The sequence below is a fragment of the Eschrichtius robustus genome, chromosome 6, assembly GCF_028021215.1.
Source record: "Eschrichtius robustus isolate mEscRob2 chromosome 6, mEscRob2.pri, whole genome shotgun sequence".
NCBI classification, from domain to species: domain Eukaryota; kingdom Metazoa; phylum Chordata; class Mammalia; order Artiodactyla; family Eschrichtiidae; genus Eschrichtius; species Eschrichtius robustus.
This window is the reverse complement of record NC_090829.1, coordinates 3604712-3626143: the sequence shown is the minus strand read 5'-3', so window position 1 is coordinate 3626143 and position 21432 is coordinate 3604712. Positions and strand designations below refer to the sequence as shown.

General features: G+C 44.1%; 1 protein-coding gene across 15 annotated transcripts in view; it reads right to left on the bottom strand.

Moving 5' to 3' along the window:
* Positions 1-10469: 10469 nt before the first annotated feature.
* Positions 10470-21432, bottom strand: part of THRB (thyroid hormone receptor beta) — a 387344-nt gene continuing 376381 nt past the window's right edge. For all 15 annotated transcript variants that reach the window (XM_068545826.1, XM_068545838.1, XM_068545836.1 and 12 more), the window contains 2 exons: positions 19454-19712; positions 10470-15272 (listed from right to left, as the gene is read on the bottom strand). In XM_068545826.1, coding sequence (XP_068401927.1) covers positions 15031-15272; positions 19454-19712 — 501 coding nt within the window. In that variant the 3' untranslated portion in view covers positions 10470-15030. The remainder of the gene's footprint in view (positions 15273-19453; positions 19713-21432) is intronic.

Sequence of the window (21432 nt, the reverse complement as noted above, 5' to 3'; positions counted from 1 at the left end):
ACAAACAGCTCATGGAACTCAATATCAAAAAAAAGACAAACAATCCAGTTAAAAAATGGGTGGAAGACCTAAGTAGACATTTCACCAAAGAAGACATATAGATGGCCAAAAGGTACATGAAAAGATGCTCAACATCACTAATTATTAGAGAATGCAAATCAAAACTACAGTGAGCTATCACCTCACACCGGTCAGAATGGCCATCATCAAAAATCTAGAACCAATAAATGCTGGAAAGGGTGTGGTGAAAAGGGAACCCTCCTGCACTGTTGGGGGAATGTAAACTGATACAACCGCTATGGAGAACAGTATGGAGGTTCCTTAAAAAACTAAAAATAGAACTACCATATGACCCGGCAATCCCACTACTGGGCATATACCCTCAGAAAACCGTAATTCAAAAAGAGACATGCACCACAATGTTCATTGCAGCACTATTTACAATAGCCAGGACGTGGAAGCAACCTAAATGTCCATTGACAGATGAATGCATAAAAAAGATGTGGCATATATCACATACTTACAATAGAATATTACTCAGCCATAAAAAGGAATGAAATTGAGTTATTTGTAGTGAAGTGGATGGACCTAGAGTCTGTCACACAGAGTGAAGTAAGTCAGAAAGAGAAAAATACCGTATGCTAACACATATATATGGAATCCTAAAAAAAAAAATGGTACTGATGAACCTAGCGGCAGGGCAGGAATAAAGACATAGACATAGAGAATGGACTTGAGGACCCAGTGGGTGGAGGGGGAAGCTGGGGTGAAGTGAGAGTAGCATCGACATATATACACTACCAAATGTAAAATAGTTAGCTAGTGGGAAGCAGCAGCATAGCACAGGGAGATAAGCTCGATGTTTTACGATGACCTAGAGGGGTGGGATAGGGAGGGTGGGAAGAGGCTCAAGAGGGAGGGGATATGGGGATATATGTATGCATATGGCTGATTCACTTTGTTGTACAACAGAAACTAACACAGTATTGTGAAGAAATTATACTCCAATAAAGATCATTTAAAAAATAATCATTGCTATCCTGTCTATAATTTATTTAGAATACTTTAGACAGTGGGTTCCAACACCCATGACCTTGATTTCATTAAGTGTTGAAGAAATAAATCACTAACATATTACTGGATATATTTAAGAATTCTATTCAGTGCTGCAATAGAATAGGAGGTGATGCTTTCCAGAGGAGAAAATAACCAAGTAGAGATTTAGGAAGCTATTTGCCCGTATCTCTGTGATGGATACAAATCTTAGTTCCCATGTGCAGGTGTATGAGAAATGTCAGTATCTTCCTATACGTATACACATTGTATGAGCTCTGGGAGTTCCCACTTATATCTGGGTTTCACATAAGTTAGGGGGTTCGGGTGCATCCTAGCAGTGATTTTCCAAGTGTGGTCCCGAGGCCACATCAGCGTGACCTGAGAACGTGTTAGAAACGCAGATTCTCAATCCCCATCCCAGACCTGCTGAATCAGGAACTCTGGGGGCGGGGCCCCTAAATGTGTGCATTAGCAGGCTCTCTGGGTAATCCTGACGCCCGATAACACTGGAGAATAACTCCATTATGGTGTGAAGTCCCGGGTGGGGCAGCTGGTGTGTGTTGCCCTCGGTCCACAGTCAGCTGAGGTCTCCAGTGCTCCATTGCTGGTCCACGCAGGCCCAGCAGGGGCCCTCATTCCAAGCTGTTTCCAGTCAATCTCTCTCCCTCACTCTCAGCTGGTTGCTGTGCCATTCTTAGGTACACTGTGGCAGTGATAATTCTACTGCTCCTGTGTCACATCGGCCTACAGGAAATTTTGTGGCAGCATTATTTAAACTCAGGCTACTTTGGGGCCTCTCTCAACCTTACAAAATTGTCCAGACACTTCTTTGTTACTTTTAGGATTGGGGAACTCGTCCACACACATCCATTTCTCCTGTGGGGTCTTGCTGACTTCATCGCCTTCATTCAAGAATGCGAGGCCAAGTCCTCTCTGCTCTGATTGCCCCAAACTTAACTGCAGTTTCTGTTCCTACTTTGGGCTCCTAGATGGGACAGGTGCAGGATTTCTTCTCAGGATCCATCAGTGTCTGAACGCATTTCATTTCTGGTCTCCCTTCAACAATCAAGGAATGTTTTTTAGCCTCAGGCAAGAAAATCTGCCTTGTTTTAGATTACCTCACCTATGGCACAAGCTATCCATCATCAAGGTGGAATAAAGACACCTCGGGGAAATGATTGCAAATATCTTCACTCCCTTCACTGACAAAGCAACCGCTTTGCTTTTAATAATTAATGGAAAAATACAATTAAGACTGCGATGCATTTTCTTTTAAGAAATTTACCTGTATATGTGCCAAATACCTCTCTGATCCTTCTCACCTGCCCCAGATCTGGGAAGCCCGGGCTCTATCCTCAATCGCAGTAACCGACATTGCCCACTACTTTTTTTTCCTTGACCACTGCCAAACCCTTCACAGGCCAGTAAGCCACAATGCTATGGGTTTTGTTGTGCCTGCATCATTTACGTAGTAAGTCTGCTCTTTTTTGGTCCTAATTATCTTGCAACAATTAAAGTATTATTATCTGACATCAAAGGTATTATAAACATGAATGCAAATGAATAATTGAAACTTCTTATTTGGTTTTGAGCTGATCTGGATGATCAAAACTATGCTTTATGAGAAGTTTTCTTTTTTTTAATTAATTTATTTATTTCTGGCTGCATTGGGTCTTCATTGCTTTGCGCAGGCTTTCTCTAGTTGCGGCGAGCGGGGGCTAATCTTCGTTGCGGTGCGTGGGCTTTTCATTGCGGTGGCTTCTCTTGTTGCGGAGCACGGGCTCTAGGCACGTGGGCTCAGTAGTTGTGGTGCACAGGCTCAGTAGTTGTGGCTGTGGGCTCTAGAGTGCAGGCTCAGTAGTTGTGGCTCATGGGCTTGGTAGTTGTGGCTCATGGGCTCTAGAGTGCAGGCCAGTAGTTGTGGCTCGTGGGCTTGGTAGTTGTGGCTCATGGGCTCTAGAGCACAGGCTCAGTAGTTGTGGCTCACGGGCTTAGTTGCTCCATGGCATGTGGGATCTTCCTGGACCAGGGCTCGAACCCGTGTCCCCTGCATTGGCAGGCGGGTTCTGGTTCTTAATCACTGCGCCACCAGGGAAGCCCCTATGAGAAGTTTTAAAATTACTTTTGGGATGAAACCAGAAATGAAAACTTTTTAAAATAAAAATTTGTTTACTTCTGAAACTATGTCCTCAGCAACCCCAGGGATACTTGGGTTCAAGTTAAGAAGAGACTTTCTTTTCTTCTTTTTTTTTTTTTTTGGCTGCACCCTGCGGCATGCGGGATCTTCCCTGACCAGGGATCGAACCGCGCCCCCTGCAGTGGAAGCGTGGAGTCTTGACCACTGGACCGCCAGGGAAGTCCAGAATAGACATTCTTTGAATGTCTGGGGTCAGCAGTTTTATATTTATATGCCACAGACACCATACTTTTGGAATTGTGGTGCTGCTTGTTCGCTTCTCCTGCCCCAGTTTCCCCGTCTGTGTGAGATATATCTGTGCATGTTTTCAGGGAGAGAGTGTGGTCTCATTTCTGGAGACAAAGAAGCCAGCCCTTGGATGTGAAATGAAGGGATTCCTGGGAAAGATGAGGCTGATTGCAATTGAAATGTTTTTGTGACAAACTAGATGTCACCCATCCTTGTAAACATGCGACTCGTAATTGCTTTTTTGAAGGAAAAAGTTGCACCAGCACATTTTTAGTCTTGCTTGTAATCCACCGTGATTTGGAGTGGTCAGACTCTAATTATGACCGCTTTTGACAGACGTTTAAAATAAGCCATCTTCTTAGCTCTGAATCTCACAAGGCAGCACGCAGAAGGAACAGTGCCAACAGCAGACCTTCAACATAGTCCAGACCTCCTGCCCTGACTCTGTCTATCGTGCACTTTTCACTCCCTGGAAACCTTTCCGCAGGGGACAACCATGGCTTTTGCTAACACTGCTTGGACTGAGTCATGGTGTTCTGAGATGCAGGAAAGGTGTCAACTCCTTGCAAAGTGATTTTTCAAAGTTCTGCTCTTCTCTAATCTATGAATTGCTGGAGAAGCCTCTCAAGCTGTCTACTGGCTATGGTTTTTGGCCACATTATCACTCAAGCCAAGCTGATTAAGACTAATTTTGGTCAAGATAAATTCATGCCTGGGCAAACAACCAATGTGCAGAGTCTCAACCAGATGCAGTTAAATCAAGATTTATGTTTTGACGGAGATGCTTAATAATGACTGTTGTATTCAACATAGTTATGATGAACCCCTGGCAACATAATGTTCCCAGTGTGTCAGGCGATCCTAGAATTTATTTGCTGTATTTTTTCTCACTTTAGAGTTGCTCTTTGATTCTGGCACATTATGCTCTCTGGTGATCGTTTCAAATCAGCCTGACTGATTCGTGGCTGCACAGAAAAGGTTTTCTCCGGAGCTAGTAGGATGATTGTTGAAGAAAAACATGGAGAGACAGATGGTAGACTTTATTTTACTGGCTCATCTGCTTTTGCAGGGGATGATTATACATTCAAAGTAAGTGGCACCAGAAGTCACGTCTAACTGAGGTTCATCCCACGTGTTTCCTTGCGGAGAACCTAAAATATAGTTTTAAGGACAGCTTAAAAACTGAGCAGGTGTGAGGAGCAGGGCCTCTAGGACGCGGTCATGATGTGGCCTGGGGCTGGAGCAGAGGTCTGAGAGGTCTCTGGCTTTGACCCTTCTAGTCTTCGCGCTGCCTCATTATCAGATGAGAGTGTAGTTTTGGCTTGAACCCCTTGAGTGATGGGGTCCTCTCCATTTCTACTTTAGACAGTTCAACTGTGACATCATTCTTTCTTCTTCTGGGCCAATATTAACTTCTGAGTAATTTCTATTCATTCATTCTGGCTGCGCTCTTTGGAAGCAACGCGGAACAAGTTGATTTCCTGTTCTACCTGGCAGGTGTCTTGCACGCGAGCTAGAATGCTGTCTCAAGTCTTCTGCAGGCTACCTGTTCTCCGTTTGGATCATTTCTCCATTTGAAATGGTTTGGTTCCCGGCTCATAAGCCCTCCGAATTAGAGGAACTCAAAAGAAACAGAAATAGTTCAGTTTAAATTTGCTTAACCTGCTTACATGGCACAAACAGAATATTCAGTTCCAGACTCATAAAAATTAAAGAGGTGTGTTAATTTTGGTTTAAAAGGATAGAACAGAAGCAGTGGCCACAAAAGACCATCTCTCAGGTTTCCCATTCCTGTCTCAGGAGGCTTATCCTTAGGTCCACGCCTGTCTTTCTGTAGACTGTTGCTTCATGTTAAGGAGAATTAGTGGCTCTACCCTGGCCCTTTAAATAAAGTTGACCCTGCCATTCGTCACTCCAGACTTGGCTTATGAATGCAAGGGTTTCTAGATCAGAGGTTTCCGGAAATTTGATGCAGATTTAGGGAATCTTTAGAGACAGATTTGCTTTGGGGATTTGGGATGGCTGAATGGACAGAGCTGTTTAACCAGAGCCTTGTCTCTTTCTCACGTTTTGGAGTTTCACATTAGAGTTCGCTGGAAAATAGGCTTGGCAGCTGGAAGACCATGTATTAAGCAGGACCTTTACCCCTTTCTCTCTTTTCTTCCCCTAGTCGTCCCCAGGCTAGCTCTGCTTTCATCTCCCGGGTTCCGAAGCCGTGGGTTGTGTGCCTCACCAGGATTCATCATTTAATGCCCATCAGCACCTAGGAAATACTGTAAGAGGGGTGACTCAGGGAAGAGATAGGGAAGAGATAAGTAAAGCCTGGCAGTTTCGGGGAGGGGGACCTCAGGTGCAGGACTTGAGATTAGCATCCTTCTCATTTCATGATGGTTGGGATCACCAGCCTGTTGCGACCCTTCTCCTGCTTTATTTCTTTTTCTCTCCTCATGTCTTCCACGTAGGCAGCCAGTCTAATGTGCTTGATATATGTCCTTGGTTACATATGATTCCCCGTAAAAATATGGAGTTCCTTTGCATGTGTTTGTAGTTTACCTCAGTGGTATGGTGCTGTCTTGTTTCATACGGGTTTCTGTCTGCAGGTCTGGTTCAATGTTGCTGATGCTATGGTGATTTCCATGGTAGGAAGCCCTCCACCCAGTATTCTTCTCCTCTTCCCGAGCCTGAACTCCCTGGTACTGCAAAGTCTGGGATGCTCGGCTGACAATGCCTGTAGATCCGTGTGAGAGTGTGGGGTGTGTTCCCAGGAGTGGAATTATGGGTAGAGTCACTGGCCACAGGAAAAATGGACACTTTCCGCAGGAGATGAGGTCCTCCTCTCCTCATATTCTTATTAACACTTGGTATTTTCTGTGGGTCAAGTGGTGTCGATTTTCCTATTTCCGATTACTAGTGAGGTAGGGGATCTCTTTGTATACTTGTTAGCCAGTTGGGCTTCTCCTTCTGTGACTATTCTATTTTTCCGTTGCATTTCATGTCTTTTTCTTATTGATTTGGAAAACCTACCTGTATATTCCTGATACTAATCCCATGACATTTCAGACGTTGCCAATATATATATTTGTTTAATTAATTAATTAATTTATTTATTTTTGGCTGCGTTGGGTCTTCGTTGCTGCACGCGGGTTTTCTCAAGTTGCGGTGAGTGGGGGCTACTCTTCATTGCAGTGCGCGGACTTCTCATCGCGGTGGCTCGTCTTTGTTGCGGAGCACCGGCTCTAGGCGCCCAGGCTCAGTAGTTGTGGCTCGCGGGCTCAGTAGTTGTGGCATGCAGGCTCTAGAGTGCAGGCTCAGTAGTTGTGGCACATAGGCTTAGTTGCTCCGCAGCATGTGGGATCCTCCCAGACCAGGGCTCAAACCCGTGTCCCCTGCATTGGCAGGCAGATTCTTAACCAGTGCACCACCAGGGAAGCCCCAGATGTTGCCAGTATTGTAAAAATTTTCTCCCTAATGTATCTGGGTTAGCTTGCTAATATTTGGTTTAAGAGTTTTGCTGTCTTCCTTTAATTGCAGGTAAGAGTGAAAGTTGGATAAAAGAGGCTTTTATTGCTTTCCTGTGGAAAGTTCCACAAGGACCTTCAATTTAGTGACTTATCCTCCTGTGTATGTGCAGCCTTAAATAAATGTATCTTCCAGATGTCAGCTAGAGCCCTGTCTTCGGAGCTAGGTGAAACTGCATTGAAAAACTGTTCTTTCAATTTTTTTGAAACTAGATAGAGGATCCCCCATGAATTCTGGGATAATGTGTTATCAAGATCCCCTTTGATCTGGGGTTCTGTTGTTTCATATCAAGGTGGTAACTGAATGTCCCTTTTCATTTGTTTCTAAAAGAAATTCACCCGCACCATGCATTTGACAATTTTAACTTGATTATCTAAAGCTGAGGGGGTTGTCGCATGATGTCCCATCTTGAATCTTAAGTGTTTCTCTGTGTCCTCTCTGTAGCCCCTCAACCTCCATTGCTGTAAATCCTCCTTTCATTATGCAGAGCACTTTGGCTCTCCCCAAACTTAACTGGTCACTCGGGCCCCCAAATGCTTAGCCAAACAAAATGTCCTCCTGTTAGACTGACACCTCTAGAAGTCAGCTGGGTTATAAACAGGTCCTGCCGAGAGAAATTACTCTTAAGTGTTGCAACGCCAATGAGTGATTTTGCAATAGACAACACCTAATGAGAGGCCAGGTGGCCGTTCTTCAGGATGCGCGTGCTTTTTGCATTAGGGTAGGGGAGCTTCTTTGGAAGGGGAATGGTAAACATTTCCAGAGCAGAGTTGCCTTTGCTCTTTCTTCAGGAGCTAAGTCTATGCTGGTCTTAATAGTGCACGTTGTAAAAAGGATACGGATCTTGGGACCCTATGTGCTCTGACGCTTGTCCACTGTGTGATGTTGGATGAGTTGCTTATTCACACTGAGCCTCCATTTCCTCGTTGTCAAATAAGGATACTAACACCTACTTTGTGCGTTTACTCGGAGGATTAAAGGTATAATACAGAGGGTCTAGTATGATTCCTGACTTTGAGTAGGTGTTCATTACGTGGTGGGCTGTTATTATATACTCCATTGTGGCAGTGAAGAATTCCAGAAGGCAGCACCAACACCCAGCCCATCCTCTGGGAAGGCTGCTGGGATTCTGGAGTGGAGAGTAAATGATGAGTGCTATTTTTACCAAAGTACTGGAGAAAATGAAGGTGAACTTCCTGAAATGTGCAATTGGATTCTCACAAAGCAGCTCACGTACCAATGAATGATCCTTGGTTTTGGGTTCTTCATCCTTTGAAATAATTTATTGTTATAAAGACCCTATTTGGCTTTGATTCCAGGTAATGGAAAGAAATCCTCAAAGCTCTCTTCAAGGCTAAAGATGCCCATACAGAAAATTATAAAATCCTTAGAATTCAAATAAACCTGCATATCTACAACACAAAAAACTGCAGCATCTTTGTGGGATTCAGGGGAAAACTGAGGGGTGTTTTTCATGTCTCTATATCTATTGGGATTTGTGGGCACAAGAATTTTCAAACTTGCTAACTTGAAGATGGTTTACTCTATATGCATCTGCCCTCCCTCATTGCAATTAGTGCAAACAAGTCAAATGAAAATAAAGATGATGGTTTCAGTCTATCCTAAAAAAGAAGAGTTTTCATGCCACATCATCTGACTTCACTTTTCATATGTATTGATTCCAAACATGTGTGCACCAAAGTGAGGTTTTGTATGGAAAAAATAAAAATTTCTCTTGGCTTCTACAAAATTTTCAGCTAGATATTTATATGGAAAAAAAAATTTGGCCTTGTAAGAACAACTAATATCATTTAATTAAATCAATGGTCTGTTGAGTTCTTTCAGCTACTCTTAGGAAATGTAGCCAAGTGGACAATTTACATGATCAGTTTATATCAAATTAAAAGCCTGTATGCATCCAAATTCATGGTACAGTGAAATATAGGTTTGGCTGTTTGTGGAGCTTCCCGATTCTCTTTGGAATTGGTGCCCCTTCTCCAGACAGCCATAGAACTTGTTGGCTGGAGGAGCCCCGTATCAGATCGTTGCAGATCCTCTAACCCTGGTTGTCTGCCCAGGGCCTGGGCCATGTGTTTCACCCCACTCGCCACCTGGTCGGTCACCCAGTCTAGATGGGCTGTGCCCAGCTGTGGGAGTGGAGAGAACTTTCTCCACTTGGGGCATTGCTTTTGCTCCCGAAGCAAGAGACACCCCCAGAGCTGCTCTGTGGCCAGGCGTGTACAACCTGCCAGAGGGGCGTCCATCCCATTTTGATAGTGGGAGGAGACAGCTGGTAGATGAATTATTTCCCCAGTCCCACGGGAACCATCCGGAGATGCAGTGGTTCATCTGGCCCCTCAGAAGATGGTCTTGCACGACCTGGCCAAATCGTGCTGAGCTTCCTCTCTGTTCAGGAGACCTGTTGCTGAATCAAAAATGGATGTGCTTTCAGACTGAACCATTGCTGTGGGCATTTGTTCTTTGGCTTGCTTGCTGTTCCTCCCACTTCTTATATAGTAGCAAGACTTAGAATATTCTTTGAGGAACCATTCCTGACTCAACCCTTGGTCCAGTTTAGATGGGGCTCGTTATCCCTCTGTCCTCCACCCAGTTCCAGGATTTCAGAGGATTAAGCTAATTAGCATATCCGTCCTCCCTGGCACCGTGACTGGCTCAGGAATGGGCACATGACTCAATTTGGGCCAGTGAGGAGTAGGCTCAGGATTTTCACTGGAACTGTTGGGGAAGAGAAACTCTCTTTCCACTGGTTTGGAGCTAGAAGGCTAATCTTGGAGCTACCAGGGGCCACCATAGGAGGAAAGGCTATGTGAGCATGAAGTCCACCCGAAGGAAATTTGTACAAAGGGAAATCTGCACAGAGGGATGAAAAGAGGCACATCCTGACGTACTAAGTGCCCAGATCCATCCACGCCTGAAGCCATCTCACTCCTGGACTTTCCAGATATTATGGACAATATATTCCCATTAGGTGCTTTTTTTTTTGCCACTCATCACAGCGAGAGTCCTAACTCACATGTGTTCAGAGAATTGGGGATTGAGACATATATTGATAGCTGATGGTAGTATAATTCCATTAATAATATTCTAGAACATTTTGAGATAAAAAGATGAATGTAGTCCTTTAGCTGCAGAAACTTCACTCTTCCCTCCTCATCCCATTTCTGTGGCCCCTTCCAAAGAGGATATCTCCCATTAGCCTTTTACTTCCCTCCATCCCCCCATGCCCTCCTCCCAAGAAAATTTGCTAATTCTAGTGGATGTTTATGAAACAAATGCCCTTACATCCCTGTTTTCCTTCCTTTGGAAGCAGCAAGATGAGAAGAGTAGGCAACCCCGTGCTTATGTAGAAAATAATATTTAAAGAAAGAGACAGGAAATTATATCCGTTATAAGCTTTTTCTTTTTTTTCTTTTTTAGAATTGTAGCTTATGAGTTTATCTATGCCCGCTATAGTCATAATTACAATTTAATATCTGCATACAAAAGCTATGTAAAAATCCATTTTTCCCAAATATACAAATTTTCATTTTGGATAGTTTAAAACATTTTGATCACAGATTTCAATAGAGTTTTAGGCTGAAAAAAATATTACCGATCTAGCAATATCACTTAACACCGTTTGCAAAACAAATCTTCCGATGACTGTAAATCTTTTCCTATTCTGTTGAATTTTTCTGATTCTCAGGACATGAAAACATGATGGGGGAAAAAAGGTGTTTTCTCTGAAGAAAGGCTTCATAACTAATTTGGCTCTATAATCAAATGAAAAATGCCAATTAGGAAGAACCAAAAGAAAGCAGTGGCATAATGTCAACTCATGCATGCCCTGATATCTTCTATGTCAGCAATACACATGTAATCAAAGTGTCTTCCTTTGTCTTGCATTGTGCTCCGTAACGTACATGGGTATTATCTGCATCCTGAGGAGGACAGAGTTATATCTGATTGTCTTGTGCATAAGGTGGGTCAGCTTTAACTGTGCAACAGAAAGCCACAAACAGCATTTTACCTGCACGATATTGCTCTTGAAGGCGGCATTAATGAATGTAGAAACACACTAGAAATGCACACTTTTTGCATTTGCAAACATTTGTACAGCACAGTAAAACTTCTGTGATAAGGCCAAACCTTTTTTCCCCTTAGTCTGTTTGTGTGTGTGTGTGTGTGTGTGTGTGTGTGTGTTTAAAGTTTTTATTTTTCTTTTAAAGATTAAAGTAAAATGTTTCAATTGTAAAAAATACACACCGGGCAAATCCTTACCTGGATAATAAATATCTACATCACAGTACAATAAAATTTCTTCTCTATAAAATTTAAATATGGATTATAGTCTGTCCCTATCAAAAGAAACACTATGCTAATATTTCCATATTATTAAAATAACAGGAAAAATTATGAGCTTATTTTAGAACCTTGATGCCGTAGCCATTGGAAAGGACAACGAGATTCAAATGTCTGTAAGCGTTCTCCTTTTGAAGAGGAACTGTGGCCTGGTTATTCACTTCAATTCAGTTTATGAAAAAGGTTTAGCCTTACAATTGCTGGCTACGTTTCAAAAACCATAAGACCAGTTTCATATTTTATGACTCATGCAGCAAAAGGTCAACATGACACGAATGGGTTAGAGGTCCATAGAATAAAAATGTTATCACGGACAGTGACATGCTTTGAGGGCATCCGCAGTTCGTGGAGGCTGGGTCTGAGGGGGGTTAGGGTTGAGGAGGAGCCAAGCCTGCACCCCTGTTCACTCAGGGGCGACGCGGGGGTGGAGCCGGGCTGGGCGGTCCACCCCGATGACCGCGCTGCAGGAGGAAGAGGCGTCTCTCGGGGCACAGGTGAGAGGCATCACAGGGCTGAGGCAGCAACACGGCGAGTGTGCCATTGAGGACCGAGGCTCATGTGGCTAGAAAAAGCTCGGAGGCAGCACGTGGTGTTTTGAGCAGAATCGTAAAGAAGAAAAGATCTTAACTTTTGTCACTATTTCTAGAAACGCTTCATGTCTAATTGAAGAGCAAAGTACACTTGAGGGTTACACACACACACACACACACACACACACACATATACACACCACACCGGACACCCCAAATTTAAGTGATTTATAAATAGGAATCCCAGTTGTATGGTGTGTTCTCCTCTACTGGGATGTCTCCCCACTGGGAAGGGTTTCAGTCAGTCCACATTTGATTTGAAAGTCTGGACAACATAAGAAAAAATGTTTAAAATAATCCAGAGCAGATCCCTCCTAATCGAGTTTTATAGGATGGAGTCTTGAGGTGCACTAAGTAACCTCAATCAGTTACAGAAGGAATGAGTCACCTTGACCACTGGGGTTGTGCTTTCAGTCCTTAACGGCCTTTCCTTTCAACCTGAAGTACCTGAAGCCTTGTCCTACTCAGCATAAAGTAGTCACAGCCTTCGACAAGATTTTTAGATCGGGGTTTGCCTGTTTAAGGCAATCATGTAGGGAGCCAAGGGTCAAACGTACTTACTTGGGGCTGGTTGGGTCGCTGTAGATCTACCAAACTGCTGGGCCAATGGCCAATCATGTTAATCCCTAAAGTATTCCATTGCAGCTTTAGATCAGGCTCTGTACCTACACTGAATCTGGGGGTGTCTGATGCACTGGGGAATCTCTGTCAAACAAACTGAAGGGACTTTCCTGGGGAGCTTTGCTGACCGAGGAGAACCTCCAGGATCCCCCTGCTTGCTTTTCTCTCCTTCCCTTCGGAGGGAGAAATTGCCCCACCCTGAAAAGCTTCTCAGAGTTGCCCCGGAGCAGAGAAGGTGATGAAGTGCTTATGTTTCAAAGAGTAGTTCTCCAAGGAGAGTCAACGGAGGGAGCTGAGATGTTAACATGAGGGTGCGAGGAGACTGGCTAGAGGCTGCCTAAGAAAACAGAACCAAAACGCTGTAGATAAGTCAAAGCCAGTAGTCTGCCCGTGAACTTCATGTTCATAATTTCCACCTCTCCACCTGTTTCCTTTCTCTGGTTAGCAAGTTCCATAGTGCTGTTCTTGTTTTCTTTCCTCCCCAGAAGCCAGTATAATTGCTTTAGCACGTTAAACAAATCATTTTCCTCCCAGATTATTTCTGGTCACACTTGGGATTTTTAATGCTGTTCTTCCTCCTTTCCCAAAGCCATCATGCCTTTCTCTAAATAACTGATGAGAAGTATGTCAAATTCTTATTTTGAATCCACACCAAATATACTTTCCTTAACTGTTAAGAGGGCCATAATTTCTGTCTAATAAAGTTAGAAATTTGAATGTGAAAGAAACCGTCAAAAGAACCTGATCCCCCCTTCTCCCATCCCCCAAACTAGTACAATGTTAAGGATGGGAAGGATTTTAGAGTTCATGACCTATTCATCAGGTGAGAAAACCAAGACTCAAGGTCACAAATCTACCACTTGACAGCACACACTAGAACTCAGGCACCCTGACTTCTGGGCCAGTTAAAAAAAGAATTAATCCACATGGTTTTTAGGCAGGTTTCACTGATATGGCTTATTTTCCCAAATACCTCCAGGATAAGGCAGTACAAGGCAGGCGGAGGAATAGTTTATGTCTACCATGCCAGTGAAGAATGAGATACATTCGATTGCATGGGTATATCCTTTGCCCATCTTCTGACGTTGAAGCGACCAGGGGCACCATTTGCCGTCTGGGCACACCCTACTCCAGCATTCGTCACTGGGGAGGCTGGTTGGGCAGGGAAGGTGAGTGAGGGTTCGTGTGCGTGGTCTACAGGTGTTTTCTGCTGAGTGTCTTTCAGGGCAAGGCTATCAGAGGGACAGAGAGAGTCAGTGGCCGCACCAGGCTTTGTTTGGTGAGAGCCAAGCCTCAGAGTCAGAGGGAAAAGGGGGCCCAGGACACACCTGTGAGTAAAAGCAAAGAGCTTCCGGATCTAAGACCAGAAGGAAGCAACCTCAGAGCATCGGGATGAGAGGAGGCTCTAAGAGCACTGCCTTTCCTTCAACTTAGCACGTAACCGCACTAATCTCTCTCCGGCATCCCTCCATAACAAGACTTAGATTTCAGCTTGTTATCGCTCCTCGGTTAGAAGGGTTGATCCATAGGGACATTTGTTGTCGGCTCAGCAGAGATGCAGTCAGGCGGAATAACTTCAGGAGTTTGGGAGGTGAGGGGTCAGATGTCACTGAACGGCGACAACACTGTAAAATAGGTTGGATTTTTGTGGGAATTTTCTCTGAGCCTAAACTGTAAGAAGCCTTCTTACTATGAGGTAACACTAGGTGAATTTTTGGAAACGAGTCACTGACATTTGTGAAGACTTCGAATTTCTTTGGGCTTACTGAAAGAAATGATTTTCCTAGTTGGCCTCAATCAGTCAAACACCTGCACGTCTTTGAGTCATGCCCTTGTATAACTCGAATTAAATCATAGGACTGTAACAATTACAGTGAAAGGACAGCTAATTGTTGGGAAACAAATATTCCTATACATTCCAGGTTAGGCTGCTAAGAGAGAATAAAGAGTGCTGAAAACAGCATGCTCTTGAATAGATAAAAATTGGTTCAGACCTTTCCCTAGGAAGCTGAAAGCCACATCTAACCAAAGGCGGTCTGCAATGTGCTAATCTGAGTGCTGCAAAAATCAGGATCGGTTCAAGATGACGATATTGTCTTGGTTTTAAGTCTTCTTCAGTCTTCTGCCGCACCATTCTGCTTGCTCCAGTCTCTGACTGGGACAGATGGGAGCTGGTGATGGCTTGGTGCTGGTGAATTAATGATTGTCCCCTGCCACCTCCACAACTGTAAAACCTCCAAAGCATTCACATCAAAGGACTGGAGAACAAAATGCAGTAGTTACAAGTACCCGCATTCAAGGGGCAATTTCATCCATGTCTAGGCCAAGGACTACCTCCCCTTTCCCCCAAACAATCCCTCCCAACACAAAGAAATAAAGGAACAAACAAAAAAAGAGCTAGGCAATGGAATGAAATGACACCCAGCAGTGCTGTTGGAATTATGAGAATGAGTCAGTCTAATCCTCAAACACTTCCAAGAACAATGGGGGAAAGAGTTCCGTGGGGCATTCCACCTTCATGTGCAGGAAGCGGCTGGCATGGCAGGCTCCAATCATCCGCAGATCTGTCACCTTCATCAGGAGTTTTGGCCAAAAGTGAGTCACGTGGTGTTTTCGGTAATTGATATAGTGTTCAAAGGCCAGCAGGAAACTATCTTGGTATTTTTCTATTCTCTCAACACAGGCAAGCCCTGGGCGGTCTGAGGGGAAGAAAGAAGATGGAGGTTAATTTGGAGGCAGAAATGAGAAGGCTTGCCTGGTCCAGTTCAAGCCCTTCAGTGTGAAGTGGGCCGATCTGGGGACTTTCAACTCCTAGGAATGGGCATGGAGGCTATAGGAACTCTGGGGCATCAGGGACCAAGATACCAGGGAGTGGTGTAACTTACATGAAGCGAGTCAATGCTTTGTTCAGATAAATGTCTCTAGTTTAGACAAATCACCTCCTTGGGTGTGAAGGGCGATACCTCCCTCCTAGCGTACAGAAAGGGAAGCCTTGCCTAGAGAGCTGAAATACTCCGCATAATGAGGAAGGGTTTTGACAAGCATGGACATGCAGAGAAGAGAGAGGTGTGAAAAGAGATTGCGAAGGTCTCAGGAGGCCTGGATGCCAGAGGAGGACTGTCCGATGGGAAGAAACGCTGGTGAAGACAAAGCAGGACAGTATCAAATTTTAGTTGTTTACCTTCCCGTCCCTTATACCTTTGGTTGCTACCGTTGCAGCCCTGGGTTGGTGGTGTCTTGGGAAATTAAAATGAAGAGAAAAGGGGACGTGAGCCACGCTAGGGTCACCCTGTGCAGAGAAGAGTCACAGTGGGAAGCTGGAGCTAGAGGAGACCATGACCATGTACAGCCCAGGAAGCCTTCCCAAGTCTTGGGAGGACCACTGGTCTTCCCACAATATGTAGGAGAGGAATCAAGGCAGTTTCAAAAAAATGATAAAAGGATGTCAAAAGAAGGCTGGATGATGGGGGAATATCTAGGCTGCAAACAACTGGGTTGCAAAAGTGGGTACAGAGGGACTGTACCTCAACATAATAAAGGCCATGTATGACAAGTCCACAGCTAACATCGTCCTAAATGGTGAAAAGCTGAAAACTTTTCTTCTAAGATAGAGGACAAGACAAGGATGCCCACTCTCGCCACTTTTATTCAGCATAGCATTACAAGTCCTATCCAGAGCAATTAGGCCAGAAAAAGAAAGAAAAGGCATCCAAATCCAAAGGAAAAAGTAAAACTGTCACTATTTGCAGGTAACATTCCCAACTGCATCAAAAAGAATAAAATACCTAGGAATAAATTCAGCCAAGGAGGTGAAAGACCTATACACTGAAAACTATAAGACACTGATGAAAGAAATTGAAGAAGACACAAAAAGTGGAATAATATCCCATACTCATGGATTGGAAGAATTAATATTGTTAAAATGTCTATGCTACTCAAAGCAATCTGCAGATTCAATGCAATCCCTATCAAAATTCAATGGCATTTTTCACAGAAATAGATTAAACAATGCTAAAATTTGTACGGAGCCATAAAAGACCCCAAATAGCCAAAGCAATCTTGAGAAAGGAAAACGGAGCTGGAGGCGTCACACTCTCTGATTTACAATAATATTACAAAGCTATAGTAATCAAAACAGTATGGTATTAGCATAAAAACGGACACATAGATCAATGGAACAGAATAGAAGGCCTAGAAATAAACCCATGCATATGTGGTCAATTAGTTCACGACAAAGGAGCCAAGAATATACAACAGGGAAAGGACAGTCTCTTCAATAAATGGTGTTGGGAAAACTGGAGAGCCACATGCAAAAAGTATGAGACTGGACCCCTGTCTCATATCATATACAAAAATTAGCTCAAAATGGATTAAAGACTTGAATGTAAGACCTGAAACCATAAAACGCCTAGAAAAACATAGGTGGTAAGCTACCTGGCCTAGGTCTTGGTAACGATTTTTTGGATTTGACTCCAAAAGCAAAAATAAGCAAGGGGAACTATGTAAAACTAAAAATCTTCTGCACAGCAGAGGAAACCATCAACAAAATGAAAAGGCAACTTACTGAATGGGAGAAGATATTTGCAAATCATATATCCGATAAGGGGTTAATATCCAAAATATATAAAGAACTCATACAACTCAATAGCAAAAAGCCAACCAATCCACTTGAAACATGGGCAGAGGATCTGAATAGACATTTTTCCAAAGAAGACATACAAATGGCCTATAGGGACATGAAAAGATGCCCAGATGATCACTAATCATCAAGGAAATGCAAATCAAAACCCCAATTAGATATCACCTCATAGCTGTCAGAATGGCTGTTATCAAAAAGAAAAGAAATAACAAGGGAACGCTTATGCACTATTTTTTGGACTGTAAGTTGGTACAACCACTGTGGAAAAAAGTATGGAGGTTCCTCAAAAAATTAAAATAGAGCTACCATATGATCCAACAATCCCACTTCTGGGTATTTATCTGAAGAAAATAAAATCACTAAGTCAAAGACATATCTGCACCCCCCCCCCCCATGTTAAAGTATGGAAACAACCTAAGTGTCCATTGATGGATGAATGGATAAAGAAGACGTGATTCACACACACACACACACACACACACACACAAACACACACACCCCACCCTGGAATACTATTTAGTCTTAAAGAATGGAATCTTGCTATTTGCAACAATATGGATGGATCTTGAGGTTATTACGCTAAGTGAAATAAATCAGAGAAAGACAAATACCGTATGATCGCACTTATTTGTGGAATCTAAAAAACAAACAAAACCCCAGCAAGCTCATAGACACAGCAGACTGGTGGTTGCCAGAGGGTGGGGGTGGGTGGGTGAGATGGGTGAAGGGGGTCAAAAGGTACAAACTTCCAGTTATAAAATAAATAAGTCATAGGGATGTAATGTACAGGTGACTATAGCTAATAATACTGTAATTGTATATTTGAAAGTTGCTAAGAGCATAAAAGTCCTCATCACAAGAAAAAAATGTGCAACTATATATGGGGATGGATGTTAGCTAGACTTATTGTGGCAATCTTTTTGAAATATATACAAATATCCAATCATTATGTTGTATAACTGAAACTAATGCAATGTTATATGTCAATTATACCTCAACAAAAATTAAAAAAAAAAAGAAATGCATAAACCTGAATGAACTCCTCATACAGCTCCAGGGAGCCCTACCATCCCCCTGCCCAGTTCTCCTCAGGTTGTGGCTCTGATCAGATACATTCATGCTTCACGTGTCTAGTTATCGAAATATCTGTATTAGTAAAACTCTAAGTAGGGTTCTGCTTAATCTGAAAGGAAGAATCAGGGCTATTGTCTCAATGCACCCTTCTGAGTTTAAACAAAATATGCTGGCTTTTGGAATCTGCTATCCAGCTCAAATTGCAATTTGTGCAGTTTAATTTCGTGTTTTCCTTCATATTTAAGGCTGCTGCTCTGAGGCTCTGCTGAACCTCCCTTCTGTTCCCCGTCTCCTCTCTCTCTTTGCACGTGCCAGATAAATTCTCCACAGGATCCTGTAACTTTTGATCCAAACAGAAAATCAACATGATGTTGCTCTGCACTTACTTTGTTCAATTTCTTCATTTTAAAGGACACTGAAGGCCAGAGACCCTAGAAGCTGCACTCGAGGTCACACAGGGAGGCCTTAGATGAGTTACACATTTTATTTCTTTAAGGATAATTCTACTGATGGGCTGAGGGCCCCGGCTTCTCACTGGCTATCGATCGACTGGAGACTGCCCTTGGCTTCCAGGGGCCACAAGCAGCTCCCTGTCACCTGAGCAAGGAGAGTTGTCAGAGCACATCTGCTCCCAAGAGGGACTCGCGTATAATATAATGTAACGCAGTCACGTGGGTGACACTGAATTCCCCAGATTCTAAGTGGAGCAAGTCATGGGCTCTCACACACTCAACAGGAGGGGGTGAACATCAGAAGAGGAGGAAAAGGGAAGGCCGTGCTAGAGCCTGTCCACCACAAAGGATAAGGGTATGAGCGACACCAGCATCCTGTGCGAAGTCCGGTACACACAAAACCAGAAGGGGGCGGGGTTGGCCAACTGCCCCAGGCAGGCCGGGCAGTGTCTACTGAAGGTGGACCATTTCATTCGAGTCTTTAGCATGGCTCCTCTTTTCCCTCCCCACTACGTGGGGAGACTGCAGGAAGCATCAGGAGCCTGACACCCTCCTTCAGGTCCCAGGCCGTCGGCAAACCCCCGCTCGCTCGCTTGCTGGAGGGGAGCGAGACGTGATTCTGAAGCTACGGCGGGGGACCGGAAACTCATCAAGTGATCTGAATGCACACCAGACAAGCGCGAGCTCTCAGGATGCCCAGTCTGGGCACACTCACCTGAAGACATCAGCAGGACGGCCTGAAGGAGAGCGACTTCAGTGTCATCCAGGTTGAAAGAAGACAGCGACATGCCCAGGTCGAAGATGGCGTCTGACACCACCCCGAGACCCCCGTTTTTCAGCTGGCCCCGAGTCACCGCCATCTCCCCGTTCAAGGTTAAAGTCTCACTTTCTGGATCGTAGCGCACGGCAGCGCGAAGGGACATGATCTCCATGCAGCAGCCTTTGAGGAGGATTATCTGGTCTTCGCATGGCAGCTGAAAAGAACCAGGGCACGTCAGCAAGTTGCAGGCGGAGAAATGCCAGTTAGGAAGCGCACGCGGGACCTTCAGGGCCACGGGAGCAGTCCCCCGCAAGCAGCACCCGTCCTGCCCTCTGTGAGCCCGTGGCCTTCCCTTCCTGCTCGGCTGCAGACGTCCACAACCATGTTTCATACTCCAAACTGCTCGTAATCTTCACCAGCTTTAATCTTGGTCGTTTGCATTATATTCCAGTCACACGTGGAACTGTGCTAGTCATGGGGGTGTCTATTACAACACCAACTGAGACCTGCCTAAATGCACCCCCATTTTGGTCTGGTAGCCCTAACAGTCAACAGCTGACTCCACCGTTTAGCTGGCGACTGCCCTGCTCTGTTTTTTGAAGCAAGTTTGCTCCCCGAACCTCTTAAAAGGCCGAGAACGAGGAGGTCGCTTATAGACGCATGTCACCCACAGGACCCAGAGATGTCCCAGCTTTGCTCAGTCACCTAGTGAGCCAGAGGTAGAGGTGAGACCAGAATCCAGACCTCCTGGCTCCTAGGTTATTACGTTCTCCTCAGCGCCTCGGGCACCAGAATTACTCCACACGCTGGATCTTTCCGCCAGTGTGGTAATCTCATTTTAAGCTCATTTGGTTGCCCTGGTAATTAGGATTTGTGATAATGTGATGACAACATTAATAATAAACTTAAAAAAAAAAAAACTTTGCGAAGAGAAATAATAAAAAATGAGAGTTTGATTTTCTGGAGGGGGAGAATGTTTAATTAAGTGCCATTATCAAAGTAGTTTGAAAGACTATTAGTTAATGGGTGTTTTTGATGAATTGGGCATCGTGCTAAGATTTACACACATCACCTTGTTTAATGTTCGCAGCAATGCAGTGAGGTAAATGTTCTAATTCCAATTTTACTGACAGGTGTGGAAATTCAGGCACTGAGAGATCGAGCGACATGCTAGGGAGTCCCATGAGTGTTTGTGGGTGAGGTGAGGGGTGGAAGCCAGCTCTGTCAGAATCCAAGGCCAGGAGAAGAGGAGAGCTCGCTCTTTGAAGGGCGTTGGGTGTGCGTTTCCGTAAACAATGAACATGTAATGACACGTAATTTCTAACTCTTCATTAAAGCAGGTACCAGTTCTCTTTTGGGAAATACTCTTTGGCAACACTTGACTAGTTCAATTTAGGATATTATGTCAGGCTGAAAGTAATACTACTGAATTACCTTGAAAATATGGGATATTTCATATTTTTTACTAACTCAACCTACCCACCTTACTGTTTAATTACGAATTGCTTTGCTTTCTCTACAGAATAAAAGGCATTTTGTATTTGGTTCTGGAATCCATTCATGTCAATTCTCTCCTTCTACTCATTTAAAAAAAAAAATGACTGTGATTTGCTTTTAATTAGGCTCTAATTTGTACTCCTCAGTTACATCCTTGGATTCCTGGCCCTGGGGCGTGGTAGGAAACAGGAGACCAGAGCTTAGCTAGATCCTCCACAGGCAAGTGTACAGATGGCGGAAGTGGGTGGACGCTGGCCTTCCTGCCGAGGGCAGCGGTCCTGTCTGCAGCCCTATCACTGTCCCCAAGGGCTCGTTAATCACACACTGCTGGCCCCGCCCTCTCGGTGTCTGCATTCTCCGAGTTCCTAGGTGATGCCCACGCACCCGGTTCAGGGACCCCACTCTTGAGAACCACGGACATAGAGTAGCAAAGAGAA